Source organism: Aspergillus pseudodeflectus (genome assembly GCF_044049435.1).
Source record: "Aspergillus pseudodeflectus strain CBS 756.74 chromosome Unknown BJX68scaffold_11, whole genome shotgun sequence".
NCBI classification, from domain to species: domain Eukaryota; kingdom Fungi; phylum Ascomycota; class Eurotiomycetes; order Eurotiales; family Aspergillaceae; genus Aspergillus; species Aspergillus pseudodeflectus.
This window is the reverse complement of record NW_027263787.1, coordinates 63,352-75,703: the sequence shown is the minus strand read 5'-3', so window position 1 is coordinate 75,703 and position 12,352 is coordinate 63,352. Positions and strand designations below refer to the sequence as shown.

Sequence of the window (12,352 nt, the reverse complement as noted above, 5' to 3'; positions counted from 1 at the left end):
CCAATCAACTGATGCGTTTACGGCGGTGCCTAAGGCCAGGCCAGCTTGTTCACAGCCTCAATTGACCCTCCGAACTGTCCGACTTAAAGCCCGCTTTCCTCGTATTCCCCTCTCCGACCTCTGTCTCATTTTCTCTCCAGTTTCTCGACGAGATCTGGCCTCTTTATCCGGGGAGGTGGTTGTGCGATGTTCCGCTAAAATCATTCTCATCACCTTATCTACACAATAACCTTTCCCCGCCATCTCTACTAAACTGCGGAGAACGAACCCGTCTCACTTGTGCCAGCGGTCCACCCAGGCACCCGGATTCCCACCGTTGAACTCGACAGTTCTACCTGGCATTTTGCCTCTCAAACGCCACAAGATCCATATCTATACCTAATTAGAAGGGACAAAACACGTCATGTCGTGCTTCTCCAGCCTCCTCAGCTGCTGCCTACCCACCAAAGCCCCCAAATCTCCCGAAACGCAACAGACACCCACCACCCCTCCACACCTCTGCTCCACGAACAACAACACTCACGGGCCATCACAAGATCAAGATGGCTACAACACCGTTGTCCCTCTCCCTGCATACACGCCGCGGCCAATGAGCATTCACGAAAAGACTCTGGAAGCTCACATGCGCGATCCCCCCATCTCGTCAGAAACATATCACCACCACCACACCGAACCCCAGTCGAACATAAACCCCTACACCTTAAGCACCGACGAGAAGCAGCGCCTCGCCTGGGAAGAAGCCACGGGCACCACACCAGACCCAAACACCCATCACACCGACACCACCTCCCCAAACTACTACTACCCCTACTACACACATCCACGCCCCGAAGAAGTGACCTCAGACGTCTCCTCCGCTCTTTCGTTTCCGAGTAGCTACGGGAACACATCGACCGCAACCCGGGAAACGCCTCCACCGCCATACTCCCCTCCCGTCCTCTCGCCCGCTCCCTCGCGCTCAATGTCCATCTCCTCGGCTTACCGCCATCCGCATCCTGGGTTTCCGGGGCCGATGGTTGCACTTACGCAGCCGCCGCCGGTTTTCCAGAGGCCGGATGTTGCTGGTGCGGGGAGGTTTACGCCGCCAAGAGCCAGCATTGATGAGCAGATTGCGGGGGCGGGGGCAAGGGTGAGGAGATTTTCGTGGGAGAGTCGGTGATCAGCTGATTGGCAGACGGGATTAGGTCCGTGGCCTTCTTGCATTGAGGGTGCAGGAATCTAAAAGGTGCTTGCTTTGTGGGAGGTTTTCTTCCCTAGCGCACTTACAGCTGTGCGAGCATGGTGCATCTTGCATACATATACATGCGTATACATATATGATTCGATGATTTACTGATCTGGGTTATTTGGGATCTTTTTGGGATATGGGATGGAACGGATTCGGGTGGATCTAATGGTAGCCATGATGGGCTTGGCTTGGGATAAATCGGCGTTTTGGTATGCTTGTCTTGCATTTTCGACCCTACATACTTAATACTCTATCTACCCTTATGCTACTATTTGCATCGACGTGATCTTTGAGGAGCCACAAGAGAGGGTCTACTGGATCGTACGGGAGTTCCTTGGATGTTTGCAGGCAGAACATCATATAAATCTATGGGTATAAAACATGTCATCACGAAGACTATATATACATGCGCAGCCAAAACTGGCCATCACAAACCCCGCACCCCGGGTCCAACAGTCCCCGTATCGAAAATTTCAATCAACCCAGCCCCAATTGCCTCCTCCAGAACCCACCGAAAGCTCATCCCATAGAGATCCTTCCACTTCTTCGTCTTGCCGGGGAGAATCCCCGCAAACTCGCCTCTGGCCCTTTTCGCAACACTAAAACTTCGTTCAGACTCGACTGCGCCATCCCATCGGTCACGCAGGAGGTAGAGAGGTACCTCGCCCGACTTGGACTTCTTCAGTAGTGAGACCAGATGGTCTCGTCCTGCGCCGAGAAGTTTGAGGTATGGACCTGTGTTTGGAAGGGAGAGGAAGAGCGTTGCGGTGTGGAATTGTGATTGAGCGGTACGTCCTGGTTCACTTGGTGGATTTCCAGAACCAGTCCGACTCGCCGCCCCGGCCATGCTATTCGTTGTGATGGGTAGATCCGGCAGCGAGGGGACACTAACCGTCCCCTTGGCCAACGACGACGACGAAACGATAAACCCACCCCTCACAAGAGCCGTATACTCCGGCGCCGAGAACGCCGTCCCAGGTATAGCGCACGTGTTCCTAATGCGTCCGAGAACAGTCAGAAACTTCTCCTTGAGCTCCGAGTCGAGCACACTACTCTCCCGCACAAGCCTCTCCCAGTCCTCCGTCAACACAAGGCAATCACCCAGTCCCGCCGCATCATTCCCGCGCCCAGGAACAATCAGCCTCCGGATCCGGCCGGCAGTCGCAAGCTCCATGATCTCTCTCTCGACCTTCGTCGGCGCATCGAGAAGCGTATGTACATGCGCGACAGAGACGAGGGGTGGCAGCGAGCGCCGGAAGTTCAGCACCTGCGCGATCCGCGTGCTGTTCATGCCCGCGCGCGCGGGGAGGTCTTCGAAGATTTTATCGCGGACATATTTCAGCGCATCGAGGACGGTCTCGACGGGTGCGGTTTCGGCGACGTGGCGCGAGAGGCCGAGGTCTGGGAAGGGGCCGTAGTCAAGGTCTGGGTCGTCGTCGTGCGGCTTCTTCAGGGCACTGCCACTGCCGCCAGGACAGCGGACGCTTGGTTTGCTGCGCGCATGGCTGGCGAAGGGGGAGGGGCGGGAGCGTGTAGAGGTGGGTGCTTTGCGCTTTTTGATTCCGGAGACGGGGGCGGAAGTTATTCGTAGTGGCATGACAGGTTGGGGTGAGAGCGAAGGGAAGATTTGCGGCTCGAAAGCTTGGTTGGATAAAGGGCCATCGGCACGTGACTGCTTCGCATGTGATGGCTGTGGGTCGTTGCTTAAGAACTGCCCAATCGCACTAGAGTTACATGCACAATTTGCCTGTTCTCCACATCCCATCATCTGAGTGTATTCACAACAATGAAACATAACTTAGAATACCATCAGACCAACTTGAATTATCAGGAAGTAAGTCTCTCTTGCATCATGGAGGTCTATGATTCTATTCTCCTGCCTCGGACTTTCTGTGGCTGTGCAGATACTTGTCAAGTTTGATACTTCTGATCCCTAGCTCCTGTGATATGTATGTATCGTTGCAAATCAAGCTTTCACCTTGAAATCCGGTGGATATTCAACCCCTGAACTACGGCGAAAGTCCTCAATACAACCTTATTCCATACAACCCTGGCTACCAGATCTGGATAAGCATTTCCCAAAAGAACTCTGGGAGGCTTCTCCACATCCTGCATGTTTCCAATAACCAATGTTAAACTCCGCAAATCAGTGAGCATGTTCCACTGCCTGCATAAAAGGTTCAAAGCAACCGAATCAGGATCAAGGGCAAGACAATTATAAAAGTCTGTCAATTGCGAGAGAAGATTGGTAATCCGCAACTCGACGGGTGACGGCGGTAACCAGGGCCTGCTTTCCAGGCCTTCGTCCTTGGTTGGGAAAAATTCGCATGAGATGGAAAGCTCCCTCTTGTCCCGCTAGCGAAAAGTGTATGTTGCCCTCGATGTGTAATTGAAACGCTTGGAGCGAATCAAAGACGGGCTCCAATACTTCATCGAGAAACATCCGGGCCACCCTATTCAAACCGCCTGATCTTTGTGAGAACCGCAGTATAAGCTCTTTGAGGCTTCGCGGAAACTGCAATAGAGCTGCTATCCAGTGGAGAGATAGGCCGTCCTTGACGTGTAAGAGATTGAAGGTCGGTGAACTTGGAGGGGGTTGTGAACACAACACCACGCACTTCCGACGACCGGAGATCTAAACGCTTGGGGCCCCGATAGAGACCTGTAACGGTCTTGAGTGATTTGATTGAGAACAACCGCTGTAATATGTTCCGCTGCGGAACATGATGTAGACCACATAGCGTCCAATACTTGAAGTCAATGTGAACTATCCTTTAGGAAGTTAGCCAAGCTCGCTGCAGTTTTTCGATTCGGGCTTACGGGCTCAGTGACTGGACTACATGGCCGGTGAGGATGGACTCAAGTGATCGCACCATGATCTTCCCACATATTTCCACAACGACTAATTCCCGCAGTGATTTAAGCCGCCCGAGGTCTAAAATAAACTGGAAGTTTTGAAGTATCTTACAAAATGAAGTTTTATCAACTTGATTGCACTCAACCCAAGACTCTGAGGTTAGGGTTATTTTCCATGGTGCTCAGACTTGGTTCATGAACAGATCCACTTCTCCACCATCGAAGTACTCGGGAGTATACAGGCATTGCCAGCCAGCACTACTTACTACCCGAGCAGTAAAAGACTCTTTTAGAAGAGCATCTATACAATCCCTGCAATTGCACATGCACAGCCTACCAGTTCCCAGCTGCATGTAATTCACCGACCTCATTAACTAAATACCTACCTTGCTAGGGCCAGGCAGGGTCACAGATCAACGGTTACATTGCCTCTCCCACACAGGACTCGGGTTTTTATCGCCCCAACATGGCCCGCTCTCATACCAAAACAAGATTCGTCGACGGGCGGAGATGAAAGCTTGATCTGAAACATGATGGTGTGGATTATCCTGGTTCCTGCTTCGGGATCTTTTCGCTGAAACTTTAATGGCGATGGCAGGTGATGATGGGATGGTTCCGTCCGGTTTCTGGGGGTATATAAATCCATGGATGGTCGCCCGCTCGCTACCCTTTTCCTCAGTTTAGCTTCGGCCTCGGACGAATTGTTTCTTACAAGAACAATCACCATGTTCTTTCCATCTCTCGTCGCATTCACTCTCCTCTACCTCACGCAACCCGTCCACTCTTATCCACGCTCCCCATCTCCAACATTAACACAAACGACCACACCAACACCCCAACCATACCCTTACTATCTCCGCTCAACAACAAACCTCTACCTCAGTTCCTCAATCACCTACAACGGCCGCACAAACTACGTGCTGCTAACAAACTCCTCCCTCGCACAACCCCTCACCCTCTACGAAGGCGACGGGTCTATAACCCTCGACACCTCCAACGTCATCGGCGCGAGCTCCGAGGCACCGCTGTACCTCTCCGACGAGGATGGACTGAGTAGTACGTACAAGCAAGTCGTCCTGGGGAATGAGAAGGGAGGCGAGTATACGAAAGGGTTTAGGTTTGGGGAGGATGGGGGGTTGATGCTGAGGGATGTGAAGGTCGAGGTGCAGAGTCGGGGACAGGGACAAGGGGCAGGGGAGGTGCAGGTGGGAGGTTTCGTGGCGTGTACGGCGGCGCTGGGAGTAAAGCAGGTTTACTGGTTCAAGGAGGGGGATGTTGCAGATGGAGAGGTGCCGGTAGTTTGCGAAATTGTGGGGTTTGAGAGGGTTTGGGAGATATGAGGTACCGGTGGACAATGCACATTGTGCCTAGATGTGTACGGATGGGATGGTACCCGGGTGCTTGGCGTCAGCGCTATGCTTGATTCCTGTTTCATATGGTTGCGTTGGTGATGAAGGGGTCTGTGATTGCTTGTGGGAGACGTCGATCCAGTTTGATCGTCAGGGCTAGGGACAGAAACGACACGGCCCTTTGGGGTCTGGAAAGTAGTAGGACCGAGGAAGTGCACTGAGGCCAAGTTGTCTGAGAGAAATTATCTCACCATTCAAGTTAGGTTAACGCGACAACATGCTACTCAAGTTCAAGTCTTCTCATTTCAAAAATCTTCAAACGTCATGCAGATGGCATGAGGCAAGACGACAGGTACTAGCTGGTACGGCTATGGACTAACAACCGTGTCGCAGTCGCTCATTTCAAGTCGAAACGGTTCACCTTCAGGATCATGTAATCCTCCCAGTTACTCTTCTGCGCACCCTTCTGCTCAACAAGCCGAACCTCCTCACCATTCTCATCATACAGAGTGTACGTAGGAGCATTGATTGAGGACCCAGAGGAAGAACCCCTCGGAGGAAGCACCTCGGCCTTGGTCTTAACAGCAGCAGTCGAGGTCAGGACACGACCATTGGCACCGACCGCTTCGGCCGCTACCGCGCCGAGACGGCGACCCTTGAGAGGGAGTGAAGTCTCAAAACCAGTACGTTCAACTTCGCCGAGGAACTCGCGCGAACCGTACTCGTCCACAACGCTGTAGAAGCGCCACAGCTTCGTCTCGGTATCGCCGTTCCAGGAGACGTAGACGGTTGTGCCCTCGTCGTTCTCGAGGGAAACGATGGCGGGGGTTTCGTTTGGGAGACCGGTCCAGTTGTACCGGAAGCCGCGGTAGTTCTCGACGCCCAGGCCCAGGTATCCCGAGTCCATGTAGGTGTGGAAGATGGGGGTCCCGTCGGCACGGAATTCGGTCAGCGCACCCTCGGAGCCCCAGTTGACAATGACGTTTCCGTTAGGAAGAAGCTGCGTGCTTCCCTGGGACTTGGACAGAAGGCCATCAGGAGGCTGGAACGCCTGAACGATGGTCGCCTTCCAGGTAGCCGTGTCGACCTCGATAATCTTACCTTGGGAGAACGGGTGCGTGTGGACTTCATGTCCCCGGCCGTCTTCAGTTCCATGCGCGGAGTTATCGTACAGCGAGATGATCTCCTTGCTACCCTCCTTGGAGACGAAACGGGCGTGATGCTGGAAGCAGAACTTGACGTTGTCGCCGAGCTCAAAGTCGGACTTTGTCCCGCCGAGGCGCCAGATGATCTCGCCGGTTGCGCCGTTGATCTTGTGCACGGAGCAGGCGTCGCGAGCGGAGATGAGGTAGTTACCATCAGAATCCTTATCAACAGAGTTGATGTGGAAGTAGTCCCAGGCGTCAGAGGAGTTGTAGCCGGAGCCGGCTTGGCCGGGGTTGATGGGGAGGATGGCCTCTGTTTGAATTAGTATATGACCCACAATGTTCTGGAATTGATTCCTCACCATCGGGGAGAACATGTTCCAGGCTGGACCACTCAAACAGAAGCTCTCCAGTCTCAATGTCAAGCTCTGTCATACGTTAGCTATAATATCGACAATTTATGAACAAGTACACACCTTGAATGATAGCATCAACAATCCACTGCTGCTCAGGACTAGCTCCCCACGGAGTAAGATCCATAGGAGTGGGCTGGTAGATCTGGATCAAAGCCGTCTCCTCATTGATGACATGAAACTCGTGCTTATCAGTCAGCTTGTGATTGCCAGCACGAAGCTCACGGATAGTCTCATAGTGCTGGTCAAGGATAGTCGTGTGCCCGTGACCATGACCATAACCAGGGTTATGGTCACCTTCGAAGCAAAAGAGGACATCCTTGCCCTTCCAGCGAGCCTTCTGGAAGTTGGTAGCCCAGATGGAGTAGTAGCCGTACCCGGACCAGACCAGCTCTCCGTCATCGCGGAAGATGTACGGAGCAGCCTGACGGGGACCGTGCTGTTCTCCCGCGGTGTCTGGGAAGCCAGCGAATGGAGCGACAAAGAGGTATCCCTTCTCGACGTCCTCAGCAGCGGGGATGGTGATGTTGAGTCTAGGCGGGGCCAGGTCGGTCCGCGACTTGAATTGCCAGTCCGCGGCTACCAGAGGCAGCAAAGCGGCGGCTGAGAGCCATTCAAGGGAGCGCATGGCGAGTGCTAGGGGAGACCATCATGATCAGCCCTGATCGATCCATTATGTATTCAAATCATTGGATGGGTACATTAACCTTTGGGGTATACTCTGCACTGGGCGAAGTGTCTTCAGGTAGTGGTGTCGGTGGATATTGATCGTTGACAATGTCAATTGATGGAATTGTATTCGCTGCGGGATTTCAAAGCAGTATTTATGTGCACCCCTCTATACCCCTCTGTCGACCGAGAATGTGGTTCAGAATTGCGCCAAGATGCTCTGCGATTGCGTATCATCCCATCCATTCCCGATTGGGAGCCCGACCCTTCTCCACGCCATCTCCAACCCACGTTGAAGTCGTCTGGAAGGCGAATTGATTCGCCACAAATTGTGAAGATAACCGACAGATGTTGTCATGCTCTTTTCAAAGTCAAAACGACGGGTTGCAATGACGGGGACCAGTTTTGGTGAGCTTGACGTTATCGACCTCGAGTATACTTCCCGCCTCTGATTGCGCATCCGGCCGATAACGGCGGTTAAGCTGATCTATACACGATCTAGATTATTCGTTGATACAAGGCCGATATTTGATCATTTCCAACGCAGAGTCCAGCTCAGCATTGGAACGCGACGCCCGCCTTCGTCGCGATATTTCCTCCACGGCCTGCGAACCCTGTTCCCTCGGAGGATATCTCCACCAATCCAGGTTGGATCCCTTCCTTGTCCTTTTTCTTCTTCTTCTTCTTTTCACCTGCGGCGTCTTTATCCTCGCTCTTTGAGTCGCGCGATGTAAGATCTGTTTCGCATACATAGCATAGAATTCGGCCATGAAGCTCTGCCGTCCTCTCCTGCTCTTCCTTCGTCGCATGGGGATCTGGCGCATCATGCGGTCTCATAAACTTATCCACGCAGGGCTTGCAAATGACATGGCCGCAAGGTTTTGTAACTGTGAATGTTAAGAATTGAACATCAGTCCAAGGGAGAATTATACATACGCATCACCTTGGCCGTATTCGTCAACGTCTTTTTACAGCTCGGACACACCCGCACCATGGACCCATCAGCGCCCGCCTCCTCGGTGAAATGAACTTCGACCAGCGATTTGAGCGAATAGCTATGCTGGTTCCCCTCTGTAGACCCCGGACAAACAGGGTTAAGCTTCACAACCTTGTTGGCCGCGATCTCGTTTGGATCGGTCCCCGGTGTCAACGAAGGTACCCAGAACGACGGAAGAGCCGATTTATTCGATTCCGACTGCCAACACCCACGCATTAGCCCAATCATACCCCAAAATAATCCGAAATGTGGAAACAAACCTTCTCCCTCTTCGCCTCCTCCCTCAATCTCTCCTGCTCCCTCCTCACATAATCCCTCATCTCCCCCTCTCCCAACTCCCCGGCCTTCTTCACAACCCCACCACCAACATCAACCTCCCTCCTCTTAAACCTCGCCAGCGCCTCCTCCTCGTCCCTTCCGCGCTTCCTCTTCCCGTCCCCGGAGCTACCAACCGCTGCCTCAAGGCCCATGCTCACAAGCTCGAACTCCCTAATATCTCGCTCCCTCCTCTCCTCCACACTCCGTTCCTCCTCCTCGGCAATCCTCTTCCTCGCATTATCCCTCTCCTTCTCCAATCGCTTGATCTCCTGGCGCTGCGCGAGGAGGTCGTTGATCGCGCACTCGCGGCAGAGCAGGTCGCCGTTTTGCGCGCAGGCGACGGTCGGCGAGCGGGCCGGGTGTAGGCATAGTCTGCAGGAGCCGAAGGGGAGGAAGGAGTCGCGGCCGATTACGCCGCGCTGCGTGCCCCAGGCTGTGCGAAGGAGGCCGCGCTCGTAGGCGGTGAAGTGGGGGAGGGAGGTGTTGCGTTTTGAGTGCGCCATTGGGCTTATTTCTCGAGGTTGATGTGCTTTTATGGTTGAGGCAGCATTGGAACCCGTAGATGTGAATTTCAAAGAGTTGATTGACAGGTGGAAGAGCTTGGAGCTGCGGCAGGAAATTATGCGGAGATGGTCTCGGCCCTCACCGCCCACAGAGTCTATTCAGATCTCTGGCCTCAACCACTCATACTACAAAGGATAAGATATCGAGTGAGAAATATGTGCCTTTTCTTGTAGCTATATATGGATTGGCGGACAACAAAGTCAGTTGTATGTGTATGAACATACATTGTGGTGGCCGAGAAGACCCAGCAGTAGTACATCTACGTGCCCGCCTACTGAGTGTCGTAACAAGCCGAGGCGTTGATATTACGGACACGGAGTGGGTGCCCCGTTTAGAGTCGTCGAGTAAGCGTTTAAGGTATGACTATTTAGTAACACACCTTGCAAGAAGCGGTCTCGGTAGTCAAATCGTGCCGTGTGGCCATGTTAGATTGGCTGCAAAGTGACCCAGACCGGTCTCAAGGAGGATAAGTTGTCTGGGAGCAAAGGGTAACGGTGGCCTCGCCCTTGTTCGGGTTGTCGTATCAAAAAGGAGGATAATCGGCGCTCACTGCGCAGAGCAGCTGCTCCTTAAGACGGAGATCCTCGGGATCAATATGATCCCACCGATCCTCGACCAGAACGCGTACGAAAGGATCATCATGGGCCTCCGCAAACCTCAGTGCGGTCTTGAACACAGAATTCCGAGTCGGAAATGGGACCGGACTTTTATTCCCCTCGGTTAGGATATAAAATCTCAGCAACCGCAAGAAGGTGGGGAAGTCACGGTCACGAATGACCCGCTGAATGGTTCTCGTTGCACGATAATACTCTTTATCTTTATCACAGATCGCCTTCGTTGAAAGCAGTTCAAGGAATTCGAACTTGTCCTCGGTCCACGGCGGACCAAGCAACTTGCGAGGTAGCACGGTCTCGTGGCAATAAGGAAGCTCAAAGTACTTATTCCCTAGAAACTCAACATCCTGCGCTGTATCGATGGCGACAATGCCTAGATTGAACCATATTCCAATTGTGAAGTCGGAGCCGGAGGTAAAAGGCTTGAATAGCTTGTTGGCCCGTAGGGTCAAATCGGCGGTTTCACATTTTCCATCGACGGTCCTGCGATAGGGGTTCAGGTTTTCAAAAGCTCCCTTAACAGTCGACGAAGTGAACAGATGACCATCCTCTGGGGAAATTTGGATCTCTTGACGTATATGGCGGGATACGTGGCTTAGAAACTTAACTTGACAACTTCGAATCACAGGCAATGTGCACCACCGGCAACCAAGGATCTGTGTTCGGAGTGCCACCATTTCAGGAGGTTTGACATAGCCGACAATCGCGTGCGGGGGCAAGAAATGCCGAGTAATAAAAGGTTCTCGGTCCTCCTCATCGCTCTCTGGGTCGGCCTTTGCAACGCTGAATGCAAGTCGAATAAGCCATGAATAGATAACGGGGTCGGAGAGACTCCTGGCAACATGGAGAGAGGCTCTGGGCAGATTCACCTCTAGACAGCGTAGAAAAATCTCTTGTATTATTTCTGTTGGTAGACGCTCGAGCGGTGACTTGGATCTGGCCAGGTACGGCTCGTGGATCATTGGACCGGACTAGCTTTAAAGCTCGACCGGGCGGTCTCCAGGGTCCAAGGGAGGAGGCTCATGTGGCTGCCCAGGGATGAAATGTATCGATTCGCATAATCCGACCGAATCTGGCAGCCTAGACTCTCCCCGTCATCCCTTTCTTCGGGAACAATGTCTCTCGGTCTGCTGGTTGGTCCCGACCGAGTGGATGTCAACACGATGAACACAAGAAATGCAGGCAAGCGCGGCTTGAAGGTGAGCCGGAGCGGGACATCTCATCACCCGCGCTGCCAAGGCGCTGATTCCCTCACAGCTCAGGCTAGCAGGGGTCTAAACGGGTGTCAAAAGACCGACTTTCTCTTCGGATCGCCAGATAGGCCTCCCGATTCGCTGGGTGGTCTCGGTCGATCGATATCTGTGCGGATCGACACCCGTCGCCGTCGAGTTACCGTCGAACACGGATCCTCATCACACCAGAAAGCGCGTACGCTGACTCGGTCATCCGCGAGGGTTGCTGTAAGGGCGCTGAGGCGGGAAAAGCATCGACTACATGCGACAAACACGAGCCGATGTTCAGTAAGTTTAAAGGAATTCGACTTCAAATTGCGAGGCATGTCAGTAGCGCGAAGAACGACATGTGGGCCGGCGCACGAACGCGTCGGGAAAGCAGAGGGTTCTGTGGGCGACCCTTAGGCAGGATCGCAGGAGGAAATTCCACTCTTGAGATCGACGCCTGATCAAGGATCAACCTGGCACCCAATTCGATATTGACGGGCTGGAAAGAATGAATAGCCAGCGTTGGAATGTTCTGTCATAATCTTACTCATACGTTCTGTGGTGAAATTACCCAAAGGCTGGCTGAAAGCCTGAAACGGACCGTTGAGCGTGTGCACCAAAGGTGAGACTGAATAAGACGAGAGCCATGAAGGAGAGAACCTGTTTATGACTGGGATTGCTTCATTGTATGTTGTATACTCACCCGTCGGGCAGGGTGGATCCGGTCAGTTTTGGTACTTTGTAGATCTATCTAGCCCCCCGCCAGAGGAGGCATTAGGCCGCCAGCCGTTGGTTCCCGAGGAACTATGTTAATCTGTCCAACTCGAGCCGACTTACACGAGCGGCGTTTGACAGCTTGAACATTGCTGAGTCAAAATATCCCTCCGGTAACAAAGGAGCGCAGAACGGCCGCGCGTTGAAGAGGCCGGTCGGGTGCACAAGCAGCCAGGCAGCCAGCGCATCCTTTCTCCGGCGAGAT

The 12,352-nt window shown here is 53.2% G+C and overlaps 6 protein-coding genes across 6 annotated transcripts; 2 read left to right on the top strand and 4 right to left on the bottom strand.

The window, feature by feature from the left end:
- Positions 1–301: 301 nt before the first annotated feature.
- Positions 302–1,407, top strand: BJX68DRAFT_30141 (uncharacterized protein). Its single transcript, XM_071048933.1, has one exon. The coding sequence runs from the start codon at positions 404–406 to the stop codon at positions 1,157–1,159; it is 756 nt and encodes a 251-aa protein (XP_070901419.1). The 5' UTR covers positions 302–403; the 3' UTR covers positions 1,160–1,407.
- Positions 1,408–1,655: 248 nt separating this feature from the next.
- BJX68DRAFT_264454 (Stk19 family serine/threonine-protein kinase) lies at positions 1,656–2,825 on the bottom strand (the record flags this gene model as incomplete). The annotated part of the gene is made up of 1 exon (XM_071044956.1): positions 1,656–2,825. The coding sequence occupies one exon, from the start codon at positions 2,823–2,825 to the stop codon at positions 1,656–1,658; it is 1,170 nt and encodes a 389-aa protein (XP_070901418.1).
- A 1,783-nt stretch (positions 2,826–4,608) lies between these two features.
- On the top strand, positions 4,609–5,715 carry BJX68DRAFT_232011 (uncharacterized protein). The gene has a single exon (XM_071039420.1). It carries the CDS (start codon positions 4,729–4,731, stop codon positions 5,422–5,424), a length of 696 nt encoding a protein of 231 aa, XP_070901417.1. The 5' UTR covers positions 4,609–4,728; the 3' UTR covers positions 5,425–5,715.
- Positions 5,716–7,823, bottom strand: BJX68DRAFT_232009 (arylsulfotransferase family protein). Its single transcript, XM_071039419.1, has 3 exons — positions 7,055–7,823; positions 6,941–7,006; positions 5,716–6,891 (listed from the first exon to the last, which is right to left on the bottom strand). Exons 1-3 carry the CDS (start codon positions 7,617–7,619, stop codon positions 5,831–5,833), a joined length of 1,692 nt encoding a protein of 563 aa, XP_070901416.1. The 5' UTR covers positions 7,620–7,823; the 3' UTR covers positions 5,716–5,830.
- Positions 7,824–8,102: 279 nt separating this feature from the next.
- BJX68DRAFT_30083 (putative RING finger domain protein) lies at positions 8,103–9,685 on the bottom strand. The gene is made up of 3 exons (XM_071048932.1): positions 8,918–9,685; positions 8,597–8,855; positions 8,103–8,547 (listed from the first exon to the last, which is right to left on the bottom strand). Exons 1-3 carry the CDS (start codon positions 9,476–9,478, stop codon positions 8,216–8,218), a joined length of 1,152 nt encoding a protein of 383 aa, XP_070901415.1. The 5' UTR covers positions 9,479–9,685; the 3' UTR covers positions 8,103–8,215.
- An 11-nt stretch (positions 9,686–9,696) lies between these two features.
- On the bottom strand, positions 9,697–11,425 carry BJX68DRAFT_232006 (uncharacterized protein). The gene has a single exon (XM_071039418.1). The coding sequence runs from the start codon at positions 11,113–11,115 to the stop codon at positions 10,063–10,065; it is 1,053 nt and encodes a 350-aa protein (XP_070901414.1). The 5' UTR covers positions 11,116–11,425; the 3' UTR covers positions 9,697–10,062.
- Positions 11,426–12,352: the final 927 nt, after the last annotated feature.

Coding starts and splice junctions, on each gene's coding strand:
- BJX68DRAFT_232009 (XM_071039419.1), bottom strand. CDS start 7,619: ATGCGCTCCCTTGAATGGCTCTCAGCCGCCGCTTTGCTGCCTCTGGTA. Junction 7,007..7,054: donor TGTTGATGCTATCATTCAAG/GTGTGTACTTGT, acceptor AACGTATGACAG/AGCTTGACATTGAGACTGGA. Junction 6,892..6,940: donor GGAACATGTTCTCCCCGATG/GTGAGGAATCAA, acceptor TAATTCAAACAG/AGGCCATCCTCCCCATCAAC.
- BJX68DRAFT_232011 (XM_071039420.1), top strand. CDS start 4,729: ATGGATGGTCGCCCGCTCGCTACCCTTTTCCTCAGTTTAGCTTCGGCC.
- BJX68DRAFT_30083 (XM_071048932.1), bottom strand. CDS start 9,478: ATGGCGCACTCAAAACGCAACACCTCCCTCCCCCACTTCACCGCCTAC. Junction 8,856..8,917: donor AGGAGGCGAAGAGGGAGAAG/GTTTGTTTCCAC, acceptor GGGTGTTGGCAG/TCGGAATCGAATAAATCGGC. Junction 8,548..8,596: donor GAATACGGCCAAGGTGATGC/GTATGTATAATT, acceptor TAACATTCACAG/TTACAAAACCTTGCGGCCAT.
- BJX68DRAFT_30141 (XM_071048933.1), top strand. CDS start 404: ATGTCGTGCTTCTCCAGCCTCCTCAGCTGCTGCCTACCCACCAAAGCC.
- BJX68DRAFT_232006 (XM_071039418.1), bottom strand. CDS start 11,115: ATGATCCACGAGCCGTACCTGGCCAGATCCAAGTCACCGCTCGAGCGT.